The sequence below is a fragment of the Aethalodelphis obliquidens genome, unplaced genomic scaffold (assembly GCF_003676395.1).
Source record: "Aethalodelphis obliquidens isolate GAN/ISIS:26980383/991018 unplaced genomic scaffold, ASM367639v1 scaffold14, whole genome shotgun sequence".
In the NCBI taxonomy this organism is placed as follows: Eukaryota; Metazoa; Chordata; class Mammalia; order Artiodactyla; family Delphinidae; genus Aethalodelphis; species Aethalodelphis obliquidens.
In genome coordinates, this window is record NW_020837958.1 from 38780055 (window position 1) to 38797245 (window position 17191).

The window sequence follows — 17191 nt, forward strand, 5'->3', positions numbered from 1 at the left end:
AAAAGAAACCAGTCACGAAGGGACAAATAATGTATGATTCCACTTACATGAGGCACCTAAAATAGTCAAACTCACAGAAACAGAACGGTGGTTGCCAGGGTCTGAGGGGAGGGAATGGGAAATTATTGTTTAATGGGTACAGAGTTTTAGTCTGGCAAGATGAAGAAAGTTCTGTGCATGGGTGGTGGTAATGGTTATACAACAATGTGAATGTATTGAATGACACTGAACTATACACTTAAAATTGGTTAAGATGGTAAATGTTATGTGTATTTTTCCACAACTTTAATAATACTAATATAACAGCCAGAGAAAATCCCTAGCTCAGTGATAAGTGCACAGTTGGTGCTGAATAAATAAATGTCAAGTCCCTTCTTACCACTCACTGATATGATGCCACCTTGGGGTAATGCGAAAAAAATCTCTCTCCCCCTGATATTAAAAGAATATCAAGTCTCCTGGGCTTCCCTAGTGGCGCAGTGGTTGAGAGTCCGCCTGCCGAGGCAGGGGACACGGGTTCGTGCCCCCGTCCGGGAAGATCCCACAGGCCGCGGAGCGGCTGGGCCCGTGAGCCATGGCCGCTGAGCCTGCGCGTCCGGAGCCTGTGCTCCGCAACGGGAGAGGCCACAACAGTGAGAGGCCCGTGTACCGCAAAAAAAAAAAGAAAAAGAAAAAGAATATCAAGTCTCCTGAAAAGGAATGGTTTGGGGAAGTAGGAAACAGAAGGTGGCCTTTGCGGGAGAGCTCCGGGCACTCCTGTCCATCCAAACCTCCTTAAAAGCCGCTCCTGCACGCGGGCACACCACTTAGGCGTGGGGTGATGACCAGTGTCAGATAAAGCAGCATGACTCCTCCACGCAGCAGATAACGATATTTTACTCTCAGACAGTGAGGACACGAGAGGGAGCGCAAAGCGAGGACTAAATGCTGCGGAGCTTTCACTCAGCCCCAGCCTCCAAAAAACCCCGCCCACGGTCCCCGTCGCAGGCCGCACCTCAACCCCTCCTCCTTCCTCCTCCCTTTGCCCCTCCCACTCACCTCCTGCTCCGCCCCCCTCCCTTTCAGACGGGTCTTTGACAGGAAATCGAAAGTGAAACAGGGAGCCGGCTACTACCTGCTAAGGTCTTTGAAAAGGTGAGTGAATTTGGCTAGACGGAGGTACCCCAGCCCTGCCTTGGGGACCTCTCTCCCCTTCCCCAGATCTGAAGAGCCCCTTCCTAAGCAGTTCCCACCCCTAGAGCCTTCGATCTCAGTTTTCCCTTCGCAGCAGGTCTCCCTCAACCCTAACCCAGCAGTTCTTCCCCTGCTGCCTGGGTGGAGGCTGGGCTGCGAACCTGACTTCCAAGAATGAACTCGGGCTGCCCTGCTGCCGGCACCTGAGCTGGGATGAAGGACCCAGGGAAACTGGGAGAACTAGGATGGCAACCTAGCTCGGAGGGTGGTCCAGGGGAGCCCGGTGTGGGGTGGTTCTGCAATCCCTGAGACTCCTATCCCCAAAAGGCCCCCTCTGGAGGTGAGAGGGACAGGGTTGCTTAGAATGTTAGAAACGTATGGGTCTATGCCCTGGAAGAAACGAAGACAGGTGCCAGGTTCAGAGTAGCTGAGAGAAGAGCCCAGGGAGTGCTCAACCAACCACACATTTGTGTGTATGTGTGTGTGTATACACATATGTATATACACATATACATATGTGCACATACAGATATATATACATACTTATGAGAATATATAAGAATAAATATAAATATTCTTATATATATTCATATTACAGATAGATAGATATAGATAGTTCCTGCCATTATTGCAAAACTTAATGAAGATCTATGTGAAGTAGGTAGCACCTGGCACATGGAAGGTGCATGGTAAATGGTCGCTACTATTAGGATTAGCTGTCAACGGAGTCAAAGACCAGTGGCCTGAGATGGAAGATGGACAGGTAAAGCCTGAGCACTGAGGGCTTAAGAAGGGATGGACGTGATGAAAGTCAAATTGTAAGCAGCAGTATCTCAGGTTCTCAACAATTTTTGCTATCTCTTTTGGGGACTCAGTTTCCCCTTTTGTCTGACTGGATCAGTGAACCAGACTGTGGAGGAGAAGCTCTTGTTATTCAGGTTGAGTTCCTTTTCTTTTCTTGTTTTCACCCCCTCCAGCTCACTCTCCCTGGTGGTTTCCCTTGAATTGTCTTGCTTTTCTCACACAGCTCTTCTCATCTCCTCCTTTCCTCTTCTCTCCCACTAGGCTACTGGAAGATCTCCCCAGTGGTGCTTAATAGGAACATTACCCCTATGGCCTCAGCAGTGCCCTTGACAATGATGTGGGAGGAGGTCACGTGCTCTATCTGCCTGGATCCCATGGTGGAGCCCATGAGCATCGAATGTGGTCACAGCTTCTGCCAGGAATGCATCTCCGAGGTTGGGAAAATTGGGGGCAGCGTCTGTCCTGTGTGCCGGCACCGCTTCCTGCTCCGGAACCTCCGGCCCAATCGACAGGTGGCCAACATGGTGGAGAATCTTAGAAAAATCAGCCAGGATGCCAAGGAGGGCACACAAGGGGAGCTGTGTGTGGTGCACAGAGAGAAACTTCACCTATTTTGTAAGGAAGATGGGAAGGCCCTTTGCTGGGTGTGTTCCCAGTCCCAGAAACACCGTGACCACCCCATGGTCCCTATTGAGGAAGCAGCTCAGGAGTACCAGGTGAGGCCTTAGCATGGAGGCACGAACGGGTAGAAAGCAGATAGGGCCTTGATGACTGCTTTGTTCCCCAGGGCTGGGAATGGGAGAGAGTCACCTGTGGAGTTGAGGGGATGGGGAAAGGATGGGGGTCTCCTGCCTTCTGTGTCTTATTTAAGGGGAGAATTGCAAGCTCAGCACAATTTTCTCATTCCCCAGGAGCAGGGTATATGCTATGGGAAAATGCTGCATGGATCATGTTTCCCTGTGGCCTCCTGGTTAATTAAGAATGAGTAGTGCCCCCATCCCTACTACCCCAACAGTGTGGCTCTATTTTGTAAGAAACATCAGGCTTTTTCCAAAGTCTTCCCATCCACAGCATTCCTACCCCAAACAGACTCTAGTTCTTGCTCATCCTCTGCACTCAGACTTTTCTAAGAATCAGTATGATCTTCCCCCACCTCATGCCACCGCATCTTACTTCTTGATCTGAGTGGGCATTAACCTGCTATCTTTCTCTGCAGGAGAAGCTCCAGGGGGCACTACAGAAACTAAGAAACAAGCAGAGGTTGACTGAGAAGTTGGAAGTGGATGTTGCAAAGAAGAAAGCAGCCTGGAAGGCAAGAGTCATGTCCTGAAGGGAATCTTAGATCAGAAGCCTGGGGAGGGTCCAGGGTCCTGGACTCAAGAGAGCCCTAACCATAGCTATGCCAGTCCCTATATCTCACTCCCCAAGAACCAGCTGTCCCCTAGGTCTCCTGAGGGAGGGGAATAAAAAAGGGTGGAGCTCAAAGAGAGCTCCCAATCAGATGGAGAGTCTTAAGAGAAGCTGCTGAGGGACAAGACACACCCTGAAGCTCCTTCTCCTTGAGCCCAGTCTCTGGAGATGACAGCACAGAGCCTCAGTGTCTGGGACGGAGGAATCCCAGGAGAGATACCAATGACTTGGCCCGTCGGGAAATGACACGGGCTGTGAGGAACAGGCTTAAGGGAACCATCAAGGTCTAAGGTAGGAAAAACAGTCTGACCAGTTGGTTGCTTGACCATGTCCAGATCACTGGTCCAAGTGTAATGGAGAGCTACAGCTTGTTCTGCACCAGGAATTAGGAGGCGGGGCATGCCAGGGACTAGAAGGGAGGGGAAGGAGCTCATGGCCAGGAGATCCCAGAAGAGGAAGATTTGGGACCGGGGAAGGGTGAGTCAGGCTGTGGTGGCAAAAGGGGTCATCCTGTGTCATCGAGTGACCCTCCAGTTACAAGCAGGAGAGAGCAAGCCAAGAATATCCCAAAGACTCCTTTTCCCCAGAACTTAGGAACGGGGTTGTGAGCCTGTCTTTGCGAGGTTGTTGGCAGTGGGGCCAGATGTTACTCCCTCAGTTACTCACTGAGATATGAAGACCAAGGGTCATGTTTGGGTGGCGATTTGAAGGAGGTTGAGGAAATCTCCGATACCATAGGCGGATGCCGCTGTGGTTGCAGGGCAGCCATGGTGCACCCCCAGCAGCCCTGTTCCCCTCTTAGTCCCAGGAGCCTCAGCCCCCCCACCTCCCCAGCAAAATTGTAGATGTGTGTGTTTATTCCCAGACAGAGCCAGAGTGGTGAGTCTTCCAGGAATAGAAATAGATATGGGCACTTCCATTCCCAGAGCTTAGGAGACTATGATAAAAAAAAATAAAAAAAAACCCCACCTCTTTTCTTTCCATTGACACCAAAGGGGAAGGTTGAGGGACACAAATTGAGGATTCACGAAGAGTTTGTAAGACAGAAAAACTTCCTGGCTGAAGAGGAGCAGAGGCAACTGCAGAAGCTGGAGGAGGATGAGAGGGAACAGCTGAGAGTCCTGGGGGCCACCGAGGCCAGCCTGGCCCAGCAGAGCCAGGCCCTGCAGGAGCTGATCTCAGAACTAGACAGGAGGAGTCGGGGCTCAGCGCTGGAACTGCTGCAGGTGAGGCCTGAGGACGGGCTCCCCTCTGAGATTCAAGGAGTAATTGAAAAAAGCCAGAGCTCTTCAGGGCTACCTTCAGAGCACACAGAGACTTGGTCCCTGGAGTTTTCTTAAATAAAACAAACTGGAATTCAGACCCATGAGTGGTTTGCATTCAAGGCATGGAAAGGTACAAATTTAGGTGGGAATATTCCATGCAGCAGTTAAAAGAAATGGACATCTCTGCTAAGTGCCTGCTCTAATACATACCAGATTCATGACCTTGAGAAAGTACCTTAATCTTTCTGAGGATCAGGCTTCTCATATGTTAAATGGATATTAGAGTATTACATATCTCAGAGAGACGGTAGACCAGCCCCAGCCCTGCCACCAATTCTCTCTGTTACCCTAAGTTGTCATTTTCCTTTCCTAGACCTAATTTCTCCATTTGTGAAACAAGGGGGAGGGAGTGGGCTAAATAACAGGGGTTCCCCAGGCTTTAGTCATAAATTTATCGTCTTTACACTTTCTGCTACTTCTGTGAACTACCCAAATGATTTGAGCATGTTACTTTTTTCTTTAAATTGTCTCACTCTTTTACCTGAATAAATTTAGTTTAAAAGGAAATTTGTCCTCAAAGACAAATATCATGATATCACTTATATGTGGAATCTAAAAAAATAATACAAAGGAACTTATTTTACAAAACAGAAACAGACTCACAGACATAAAAAACAGACTTATGGTTACCAAGGGGGAAAGGGGGTGGGAGATAAATTAGAGGTTTGGGACTAACAGATATACACTACTGTATATAAAATAGATAAATAACAAGGACCTACTGAATAGCACAGGGAACTGTATTCAATATCTTGCAATAATCTATAATGGAAAAGAATCTGAAAAAGAATCGATATGTATATATATATATGTGTGTAACTGAATCACTTTGCCGTACACCTGAAACATTAACTATACTTCAATTAAAATCAACTATACTTCAATTTAAAAAAAAAGAAAAAAGAGATGGGACAAAAAAAAGGGTCTGCTCTTGGGAAAGCCACACAGGGTCCTGCTCGGTTTCAGTACATATAAAATGCTTAGAACAGTACCTGGAATACAGTATGTGGTTGCATAAATGTTAGTTAATTTTATTGTCATTTATATTATTAACTAGCTACTGAACATAAAAACAGTAAATTGGAAATGAGGAAATAAAGCTAAAAGTAAAATAACTGAGAAAATAAAATTAAACCTTGTGAGCATAATTTTGTCCTCCCAGGAAAATCAGGACCAGGAAATGAGAATTTTAGAGAAATATTAAAATGTGACTTCGTTTCTCCCTTATTTGGCCTAAGCCAGTGTTCTCATTTGGTAATATAGCTTAGCTGTACATGCTAATTGCACGAATTATTGAGTTATATGGCTATCCTTGTGACTTTGCTTGTTCTGTGCCTGTTTCCTAATCTGTAAATGGAATATAAATAACAGTACTTACCTAATAGGAGTTTAGTAATAATTAAACAAGACAAGTTATACAAAAAAAAGAAAGAAAAAGAAATTTGTCCTAAGCAATAGTAGCCATGTGTTATGTTACTGATACCTCTTCTAATGTATTTCGTAACAATATTAATAACTGCAAATTCTTAAATAGTATATATAACATGCCAGGTGTTTAGTCCCTCATGACAACACAATGAGTTGGATGCTACTGTTATCCCCATTTCATAGATGAGAAAACTAAGGTGCAGAGATGTGAAGAGACTTAGTGAGAGACTAAAGCTTAACCAAGTTCACCTGAATAGTTAGAGGTATTAAGTAGAACACACATCAATGAATTTATTTTTTTTAACTAGTTTTTATACATTCATTGATGTGTGTTCTACTTAAAGTCATCTCACATCCACCAATGATAATGCTTGCCTCACTTTGGGAACCTTTGGACTAGATGGTCTCAAAAGTCCCTCTATGCTGTAACATTCTATGGTTCCTCTTTTCCCCACACCTTTTCACTGTCTCTGGGTCAGATATGGTCATGAAGCCATTTCTGGTTCGTGCAGAAAAGCCCACAGGATTGATTTGACTTGGCAGCCTGTCTTCTTCCCGTTATCTAAATCTTGCTTCTGCCCAGCATTGAGCAGAGCTTTCTAAGGCACTTTTGCCTGGGCCTAGGAGCCTGCCAGTTCCCCAGGTAAGGACCCCAACCCCTGCCACAGAATATTCTCAGATGTTTTGGTTTCACATACGTGACGGGGGCTACATTAACTACAGCAGAGGACAGAGCTCTAACTAGCCAGCCCTTCCTCCCCGAATGGTGCAAGCCCACAGATAAGGGCAGTTTCTGTGCGTTCTGTGCATGCTGACTTGGCCATTCTTTCTCTGTGACTGTCTCTGGGCCTCAGCCAGCCTGGCTATTTCTGCCCCTTTTTTCTCTCCCACCCACCCCCACCAAGAATCTGGTCTTTTTAATTTGTCTTCTGAGTCAGAGTTTGTAAGCTGCTCTTGCTTCCCCTAACTGTAAGTCACACCCATGCTGGGTTTCTGCTTCCCCCACAAGCACCCACACACGCCTTTTGTTCCAAGCTGGTCAGAAGCATCTTTTGGGCCTTGGCCCAGAGGGATGGGGCAGAGAGCAGTATCCTGTGGACCTCAGGGTGGCATCGCATCACCCACAGGACTGAAGTCTCAGTCGTAAACCAATGACTCCAGATCTTACTCTCTGTCTCTTTTCTCCTCAGGAGGTGAAAAGTGTCCTGGAAAGGTAAGGAGAGGTTTTCTTTGTTAGAGGATGGGGCAGCAGGAGGCATATATACCTGTGAAAAACGGTTTTGAGTTAGAAAATGTGCACTGAAGTTATACCCATCCTCTTCCCTATTCTCAAAGACCCAATCCTCCATAAAATATTTTCTGGTCTCAGAAGGCTAATTAATGGACATCTCAGTTGGTGAGTTGCCCAGAGTAATTGGATTGTAACGTCTTCACAAAGTGAAGTTATGACCAACAGGGAAGTTCTGAGTCTACAGCCTGCTGGGACTCTTTCTTTAAAAAGAATCTAACCAGTTTCAAACCTCCCAGAAAGAGCCATGGGTAAGACCCACGATAGGGGTGAGACTCCTTAGGTTCCTCGTGGAAGTGATTCAGCCTATATTAGACACCTTGATGTAAAATGAAACAGAATGTGCTTGCGTGGTGACCTCAGGCTCGGAGTGGAGATACAGACTGTCCAGGTGCTGCAGAGGCCCATTGTAGCCAGCAAGGCTTGGATAGACACTAAATCCTACCTCCTTTTGCCCTTCACCCTCAGGAATCCTAACACGGGAGGTGTTTTTGCAAATTTGCATTATATTTAATTATCAGTCATCCCCGAAGGCGATTATAGCAACAGGAATTGGGTGAGGTAGGAGTTGGAGTCAGGGTCTCTAACTCTTTTTCCCCCAGGAGTGAGTCTTGGAACCTGAAGGAGCTGGACATCACCTCCCCAGACCTGAGGAACGTGTGCTATGTGCCCGGGGTTAAGAAGATGCTGAGGTCATGTGGAGGTGAGGCCAGTACCAGGGTTGTGGGACTGGCCTGCCGGGGAGTGAAAGGGGATAAGGAGGCTTCACAGTGCATCCCGGGGTGGCGGAGAGATGGCAGGTCAGAGTAGGTGGGGCAGGGGCAGAAATAGGGAAGGTGGTTCCCTCAAAGGTCAGGGCAAGGGTCAGAGTTGGCTAGGGGGTCATTTCCTCACCCAGTGAGGCTCAGGGTCACCCTTTCATCCTCATCCCCCCACCAGACACAGGGTCACTGACTCCCCACACTCTCCTGGCCTGACTGTAGTCTTCTCTCTGCAGTACACGTCACTCTGGATCCACAAACAGCCAATGCGTGGCTCGTCCTTTCGGAGAATCGGAGACAAGTGAGGCTTGGAGACACCCAGCAGGAAGTGCCTGAAAACGAGGAGAGATTTGATACCTACCCTATGGTCCTGGGCACCCAGCGCTTTGACTCTGGAAAAGTTTACTGGGAGGTAGATGTGACGGGAAAGGAGGCCTGGGACCTGGGGGTTTGTAGAGACTCCGTGAAGAGGAAGGGGCAGTTTTTGCTCAGCCCCGACAATGGCTTCTGGACAATTTGGCTATGGAACAAACAAAACTATGAGGCTGGCACCTGCCCCCAGACTCCCCTCCACCTTCAGGTGCCTCCACGCCGAGTTGGGATCTTCCTAGACTATGAGGCCAGCACTGTTTCCTTCTACAACATCACTGACCATGGCTCCCTCATGTACACCTTCTCTGAATGTGCCTTCACTGGACCTCTGCGGCCCTTCTTCAATCCTGGTTTCAATGACGGAGGAAGAAATGCAGCCCCTCTGACCCTCTGTCCACTGACGATGGGCTGGTAGGGATCCAGATGGCTCTCTCTGGACACCAGCACCTCTCTGTTGGTTCCCCTTCTCAGCCACTGGCCCTGTCTCCTTTGCCCATGAACTCCAAACCACCTTTGTCTCTGCAGAGGTGTCAGGATGCCAGCAGGCAAACTTTGGCAGGGAGGTCACCGGAGGTCTATATCAAATGACCTGCAACACCAATATTCCTGCCCTGCATTGCCTTATGATTCCCTCCATGAAACAAGCTACTTGTATTTGGCCCCCAAACTCATCTGGATCAACTAAAACATGTTTCTGCCTTCCTTATGTGATTCGAGTTTTGTTTTCTCCTCTCCATCTCTAGGCCTTTGGTCAGATCCCTACTATGTATCTTGCAAAGGGCTTCCTAAATAAATTGGGCCTCAGTCTATCCCATCATTCCTGTCTCGTACACATCTAGGATTATCTTTCCAACATACACGCATCAGATCATGAGTGGCTCCCCACCGCCTACAGAAAAACAGCCATTCGCAGCCACTCTTTTTTTTTTTTTTTTGCGGTACGCGGGCCTCTCACTGTTGTGGCCTCTCCCGTTGCGGAGCACAGGCTCCGGACGCACATGCTCAGCGGCCATGGCTCACGGGCCCAGCCACTCCGTGGCATGTGGGATCTTCCCGGACCAGGGCACGAACCTGTGTCTCCTGCATCGGCAGGCGGACTCTCAACCACTGCGCCACCAGGGAAGCCCAGCAGCCACACTTTTAAAATAAAGGCTGAGGTAATTCCCTGGTGGCCCAGCGGTTAGGACTCCGCGCTTTCGCTGCTGAGGGTGCGGGTTCAATCCCTGGTCAGGGAACTAAGATCCGCAAGCCCCGTGGTGCAGCCAAAAGAAAAAAAAAAAAGGTAAAATAAAAGCTGAATTATGCGTGCCTCCAATTGCCATGTTAAGTATCCAGCCGCATGTGCTCCCCCATTCCCACTATTATCTCCCAACCACATCTTCTTGTTAGTGGAGCTGGTTAAAGGGCATATCAATATAAATGGCAGGTGTGATGGGTTTTGATATGCCAACTTGCCTAGGCTCTAAGCCCCCAGTTTTTCAATCAAACACTAATCCAGATGTTGCTGTGAAGGTATTGTTGTAGATGTCATCAAAGTCCATAATCATTTGACTTTAAATAAGGGAGACTGTCTTAGATAAGCTGGGTGGGCCTAATGTTCAATCAGATGAAAGTCCCTAAGGGCCAGATCTGAGGCTTTCCTGAAGAAGCTATTCCATTTGTGAACAGAAGCTTCAACGCATGCCCAAGAGTCCCAGCGTCCCCTTCCTGATAGCCTGCCCTGCGGATTTACAACTTGCTTTGCCGGCTCCCACTGTTGCATATGTGAATGTTTTGCAATAAATAAGTAAATCTCTTAATATTTATCTCCTGCTAGTTCTCCTTCTCCAGTTGAACCCTTACTGGTGTGAAGGCCAGGGTGGAGGTAACAGTGTCACCTGGTTTCATCAAACTCTTTCTCGAATTTAAGCTTTGAAGGTTGGCACAATGAAGTTCTACACCTGAGCATCAGTAGGCTGCCTGAGAGCCGCTATCCTTCTAGGAACCCTGATTCCTTATCTAAATAGAATCTCAGATTGCCCTTAGCACATCTAAATATTTCATGAAAAACTTAGATACTATACAAAGATGTCAGTGACCTTAAAAAGAGCCTATTGATAAAGGAGTTGTTTCTAAGAATGAGTAATGGTCTATCTCAACATTGGACAGAAAGAAGATACTTTGATGGAAAGATAAAAAGAACAGAGTCCTCAGGCAAGAGACAACATCACAGAGTTAAATCAGTGTAAGTTGGCAAAGTCGACCAGTGCCTTGGTTGATCCACTGGAGAGAATATGGAGGAGAACTCAGTCCTCTATGAATGGGATGTACTGGGGGAGGGTTGGATTCTGTATACCCAACATGGGTCATAGAGAAATATTTTTTAATAGAAGAGTAGGTTACGAAATCAGTTTTTCTGCTTCTCTGTGTCTCTGTCTTGGGTTTGACCAATGTAAATGATGGTGGCAAGTTTTTCCCTTCAGTTGAGGATGTTTGATGTTCCCTTCAAACATGCAGATGTTTGCCAGCAGAATGTGGGCATAAGCAGGAACATGATGCCCAAACTGCTGGGCGATTATGGTAAAAATGCCAGTAAGTTGAACATGGAAATGACCCCAAGATGGGAGCCACACGTGCCTAGGGCCTTTTGCCAAGCTCCTCAGGAAGGGAGGCGGAAGACTGCGTTGAGGATGAAGGTATAGGAAACCCAGATGTGCAAGGCAGTAGAGAGCAGAGCAGACAAGCCATACCAGACATTGACACGAATGTCAGCACAAGCAAATTTAGCAACAGCCATGTGCTCACAGTAGGTATGTGGTAGCACATTGCTATGGCAGAAAGGTGGTCTCTTCACCAGGAACACACCTGGGAGTATCACAGAGAAGCTCCTCAGGACCACAGCCAGACCAACCCTTATGATTACTTCACAACGGGGCACACTGACGTAGCGCAGTGGGTCACAGACGGCCACAGAGCAGTCAAATGCCATGGCCAACAGGATTCCCGATTCAGCAATGAAGGTGGCATGGATGAAGAGGATTTGGGCGGCACAGCCATCGAGGGAAATCTCTCCAGCATGGAACCGGAATACGGCCAGGGCTTTGGGCACAGTGGTAGTGGACAAGATGAGGTCAGCCACAGCCAGCATGCAGAGGAAGAAGTCCATGGGTTCATGGAGGCTGCATTCAGTGACAACGATGAAGACAAGGAGGCTATTCCCAAGGACAGCAACAAGGTGAGAAATAAAGAAGGGGCGAGAGATCCATATGTGCTGGTCTTCCAGGCCAGGGATCCCCAGCAGAATGAAGAGTGAATGGCTGGTACCAGTGTGGTTGGGGGTTGCCATGCCTGGGATGAGTCATTTGGATGTTGGTATATGGGATTTGGCAGTCATCTCTTCTCTCTTTCCAAAATGGTGAATGGGGCTGGAGTGGGGGAAGTGGAAACAGATCACTTTTCACTGAATGAGAAGTAGAAAGGGACCTGGTCAGGATATCAGGAAACATGGGTTAAAACTCCTTGCCAGGGCTTCCCTGGTGGCGCAGTGGTTGCGGGTCCGCCTGCCGATGCAGGGGACACGGGTTCGTGTCCCGGTCCGGGAAGATCCCACATGCCGCGGAGCGGCTGGGCCCGTGAGCCATGGCCGCTGAGCCTGCGCGTCCGGAGCCTGTGCTCCGCAACGGGAGAGGCCACAACAGTGAGAGGCCCGCGTACCTTGCCATTCTATTCACCAGCTATGTGATCTCAGTAAAATCACTTCCCTGCTCTGGGTTTCTCTTTTATCACTTTAAAACTAAAGTTGAACTAGATATCTGTAAGAGAGTGGTTCCAGCTCTAGAATGCCATAGGCTCTTAGCATCAGATGGTTACAAACAGTTGAGAGCTGTGAATATCACTGCAGTTTCCACTTTGACCATCAGAACGGGATATGCACCTCAAAAGGCAAATGGTAACTGAGTTATCAATTTAACAAACCTTACTGAACACACTGAGCACGGACCATGGCTCCTGGAGGACCTACTTGAGGGGAGACAGACAATTAAACAAAATAGCTCTACAATACAGATAGTGTAGAAGAATGTTAAACACAGGGGCTGTGGAAACATGGAAAGTTTTCTAGGAGTTCAGAAAAGTTTTTCTAAAGGTGCCACCCTGAGTTGAACCTTGAAAAATAAGTAAGAGTTTGCCAAGTAAAGTCATGACGGGAGGGGAGAACACAAAGTCACAGAGATCTGAAAGGACATGGAGTTTGGAGGAAAATTATCATGATTCAGGGTTACCATAGCCTGGAGGACATGGCACGTAATGATAGGAAATACTGTCAGGCAGTGAAGTAGGGGCCACATCACTTAGGGCTCTGGGTACAAGTGTAAGGAATTTAGAATTTATGTTGAAGCAGTTGGAGGCACTGAAGGGTTTGTAGTGAGAGAATGGCATGGTGCAGTTTGCATTTTGGGTCGCTCTCTCTCTGGCAGTACTGTGTAAGAAGGGTGGGGAAAGAAAGAGGCAGGTTGGAGGACTGAGACGGATCGTTTAGGAGCAGCTCTGCACTAAGGGCTGCACGTGCATTATCTCAATCACCACCATGTGAGATAACTGTACTCATTTTCCCATTTTACCAAAGGGGAGCAAAGAGAGCTTAGAGAGTTCATCATCCCCCCACCCAAGGTCACCTGGCTGGTAAATGGTGGAGCTAGAATTTGGCTACCCACACCATGCTTTGAATCACATCACATCTACCTTACTCCACCTTGGTCCCCTTCATCAGGTGCTTGTGGTTTCCTGACTCCTGATCCAAGGGAGAAAACAAAAGTCACCTGCTGTTAATTCCCTTAACCACCCTCATTCTGCCACCTACAAATTTATATTTGAATTGTCTTTTCCCTCTCTCTTCCATTCAAGGCTCAGCCCTCCATTGGTGCACTGGATCCCAACCTTCTCTCCATTAATCTGTCACTGGTAATTTCAAACTCTCCCTCTCTGCTGGCCCCTTCTCCTTAGTGTGTCTCTTCCCCTGTTCACCTCAGCTTTACAAAAGGAGAGATGTGCACTCTCTTCATCTATCCTCTTACCACCCTCGTAATCTTTACCCAATGCCATTTTACTTATAACACCAATGTGCCACTAAAACTTCCTTTTCCAAAATAATCTATCATATCATAGTTGCCAAATCAAATATTAGTTTTCATTTCTTATTACTAGTAATCTCCAATTTCTATCATTAATACTTCTTTATTTGATGATAGCAACCATTAAATATCTACTGTTAGATATATTTATTATTTCTAATTATTGCACCAAATGTATGAAATTGAAAGTATCTAGTTCCTGCGTGAAGAAACTAATCTCATATAGGCAACTGCCCAAAGTCAAACAACCTGTTAGAGGCTAAGCTGATATTTGAAACCAAGATTACTAGAGCCAAAGCTTCCATTAGCTTTTGAAATGTCCACTTGTTTGTTGATTACCTAACCACCTTTCTTTGGCTTCCCCTCCACTCCCTTCTCATTCTTTTATTTTGCCAGAATGTCTGAGACATGTAAGACAATGTAATAGAGGAAAAATCATATGGGCTTTAGACCTACCTGAGTTCAGTTCCAGCTCTGCCTGCTTCAAATCCACAAACACACAAACTTTCATTCGTATTACCATATTATCATACACATTCATTTATACAGTCACAACACACATATTTACTCACACAAATTTTGATGATTTACACACTAACACACATTTTCCCTATTCACACAAACGGCCCTTCCCCATGAACGCAAGCACACACACACACACACACACACACACACACATACACACACTTTTAAACTTTCCTTCAAGTAGATACCCACCGAAATTCGCACAGTCATTACCCAGTCAAACTCACTTTCACTTATCTAAGTCATAACTTTGCCTATCTCCATTCAGCATGCTAGCTTTCCTCCCATTAAATCAGTTTCCTCAGGGAGGTGGAGATTCCAAATGTTATTCAACTCTTACCTCTGCCTCCAGGCTGACAGTCCTATAACATAGGCCAGAACAAAGAACTCTCTCTGGGAATGCAATTCACAAGACAACCCCCCACCCTGCTTCACCAGTTCCACCCTGGAATTGCCCAAACATGAATCAGAGATGTAAAATATCAATGCTGGTTGACACTTTATACCAGCGGTCGTCAAACTGCTGCCTGTGGGCCAAATCCTGCCCACCGCCTTCTTTTATAAATAAAATCTTATTGGAACACAACCACGCCCAGTTACTTACATATTGTCTGTGACTGCTTTCGTGGGACAGATTGAATAGTCGCAGTGGAGACCACATTTGAAACTTAAAATATTTGCTGTTGCCCTTTACAAAAAAATTTTGGCAATCCCTGCTTTAGAATAATCTTGTTGTATGATTTATTATTTATAAAAGCCACAGAAGGAAAGGTAATTTTCCCAAGGCCACAGAGGAAGTGAGTTAAGATTTCTTGCCTATCATGCCACTGTTTCCACCATGCCACAAAGCTTCTGCAGACACATTTTGGTCTGTCCTCTCTGACTCTGCTCTCAGGGGATGGAGAATTCCAAATACAGCCTCTATTGGGCGACCAAAGGATGAAGACAATTCATTATTGTTTCCCATCTCTCTCATCAATAAACTCAGCGTTTCCCACCTCCTATATCCCCACCATTCCTGCCCATAGGCAGAAGGACCCAAAGAGGCACCAGCCCACCCTGGTCAGTAGCAACCTACATCTCTCTTCACCCCAAACTGTCTATCACAGCCATCAGGAATCGCAGACTGGAGCCATGCCCCTGCCTAGGTGGCAGGGTATTCCAATAACCAGCAGACTGTGTTCAATGGCCAGGGGACCAAGCCGGAGGAGGAACTGCAGGGCAAATTATTTTTTCTCTGAGCATCTTTGGGGACCATGGGCTTACTCATGTGACTCTCTTCTCCCCTAGGATCTCCTCTACTGAGGATCTCCTTCGTGATGAAACTGTAAAGTCCTTAACCCTTCTTGTCTGAGTGCCAGAAGCCTCATGTGAAAAGAATGCCAGAGAGGTTATATGAGCTTAAGAGAGAAAAGGAGGTGGGAGAGAAGTTTTCGAGTGAGAGGTCAGGGCAAGGAATGGGAGTGTGGTTAAGTCCCCGGAGCTTGGTCAAGTCCCCGGAACTTATTCCAGTTTATCTTCATCAACCCTGACTTCCAGAAGGCATAGAAACGCTTCAGGAGCTGCAGTCTTATAGAGCAGCGGTCCCCAACATTTTTGGCACCAGGGGCCGGTTTCGTGGAAGACAATTTTTCCACAGAGAGTGGGGGCGGGGGGGTGAGGGCAGGTTTCAGGATGATTCAAGGGCATTACATTTATTGTGCACTTTATTTCTATTATTATTACATTGTAATATATAATTAAATAATGATACAACTCACCATGATGCAGAATCACAGGGAGCCCTGAGCTTGTTTTCACTTGCCACTCACTGATAGGGTTTTGATATGAGTCGGCAAGCAACTGGTTTATTATGGTCTCTGTGCAGTCAAACCTCTCTGCTAATGATAATCTATATTTGTGGCCGCTCCCCAGTGCCAGCATCACCGCCTCAGCTCCACCTCAGATCATCAAACATTAGCTTCTCATAAGGAGCTTGCAACCCAGATCCCTCGCATGCGCAGTTCACAGTAAGGTTCCCGCTCCTATGAGAATCTAATGCCGCAGCTGATCTGACAGGAGGCGGAGCTCAGGCAGTAATGCGAGCAATGGGAAGCAGCTGTAAATACAGCTCGCTTGCCCGCCACTTATCTCCTGCTGTGCAGCCCGGTTCCTAACAGGCCACGGACTGGTACCGGTCCGTGGCCCGCGGGCTGGGGATCCCTGCTATAGAGTCTCTCAAACATTCATGTATTCATTCACCACTCATTCAAGCCAATGTGTATTAAGTGCTAACTATGTTAACGGAACCATAATAAGATGTTGAACAAAATCAAATCCACTTAAAATTTAATTATATTGTTTTGTATTGAGACTAATGCTTTGATTCTTTCATTGAAGGATTTTCTTTTTTAATTATTTATTTATTTTCATCGAAGTAGAGTTGATGTACAATACTATATGTTACAAGTGTACAATATAGTAATTCACAATTTTTAAAGGTTTATTCCATTTACAGTTATTATAAAATATTGGTTATGTTCCTTGTGTTGTACAATATATCCCTGTAGCTTATTTTATATATAATAGTTTGTACCTCTTAATCCCCTCCCCCTTATAGCTCCTTCTCCCTTTCCTCCCCCCACTGGTAACCACTAGTTTGTTCTCTATATCTGTGAGTCTGTTTCTTTTCTGTTATATCCACTAGTTTGTTGTATTTTTTAGATTCCTCATATAAGTGACATCATACAGTATTTGTCTTTCTCTGTCTGACTTATTTCACTTAGCCTAATATACTCTAGGTCCATCCATGTTGTTGCAAATGGCAAATCTTCATTCTTTGTTATGGCTGAGTAGTATTCCATTGTGTGTGTGTGTGTGTGTGTGTGTGTGTGTGTGTGTGTATCTTCTTTATCCATTCATCTGTTGGACACTTCCATATCTTGTCAACTGTAAATAGTGCTGCTATGAACATTGGGGTGTATCTGTTTGAATTAGCATTTTTGGGGGGGATATATA

At 46.4% G+C, this 17191-nt stretch overlaps 1 protein-coding gene and 1 pseudogene across 1 annotated transcript; one reads left to right on the plus strand and one right to left on the minus strand.

Moving 5' to 3' along the window:
- The first annotated feature begins 1065 nt into the window (after window positions 1-1065).
- Window positions 1066-9378, plus strand: TRIM21 (tripartite motif containing 21). Its single transcript, XM_027115567.1, has 7 exons — window positions 1066-1134; window positions 2239-2693; window positions 3194-3289; window positions 4383-4613; window positions 7331-7353; window positions 8031-8131; window positions 8426-9378. Exons 2-7 carry the CDS (start codon window positions 2286-2288, stop codon window positions 8974-8976), a joined length of 1410 nt encoding a protein of 469 aa, XP_026971368.1. The 5' UTR covers window positions 1066-1134; window positions 2239-2285; the 3' UTR covers window positions 8977-9378.
- A 1561-nt stretch (window positions 9379-10939) lies between these two features.
- On the minus strand, window positions 10940-11886 carry LOC113624662 (olfactory receptor 52B4-like; annotated as a pseudogene).
- Window positions 11887-17191: the final 5305 nt, after the last annotated feature.

Bases quoted from the DNA above. Each gene is read 5' to 3' on its own strand.
- TRIM21 (XM_027115567.1), top strand. From the start codon at position 2,286: ATGGCCTCAGCAGTGCCCTTGACAATGATGTGGGAGGAGGTCACGTGC. The intron at 7,354-8,030 runs GTAAGGAGAGGT...TTTTTCCCCCAG, and splicing joins GTGAAAAGTGTCCTGGAAAG to GAGTGAGTCTTGGAACCTGA. The intron at 8,132-8,425 runs GTGAGGCCAGTA...TTCTCTCTGCAG, and splicing joins GATGCTGAGGTCATGTGGAG to TACACGTCACTCTGGATCCA.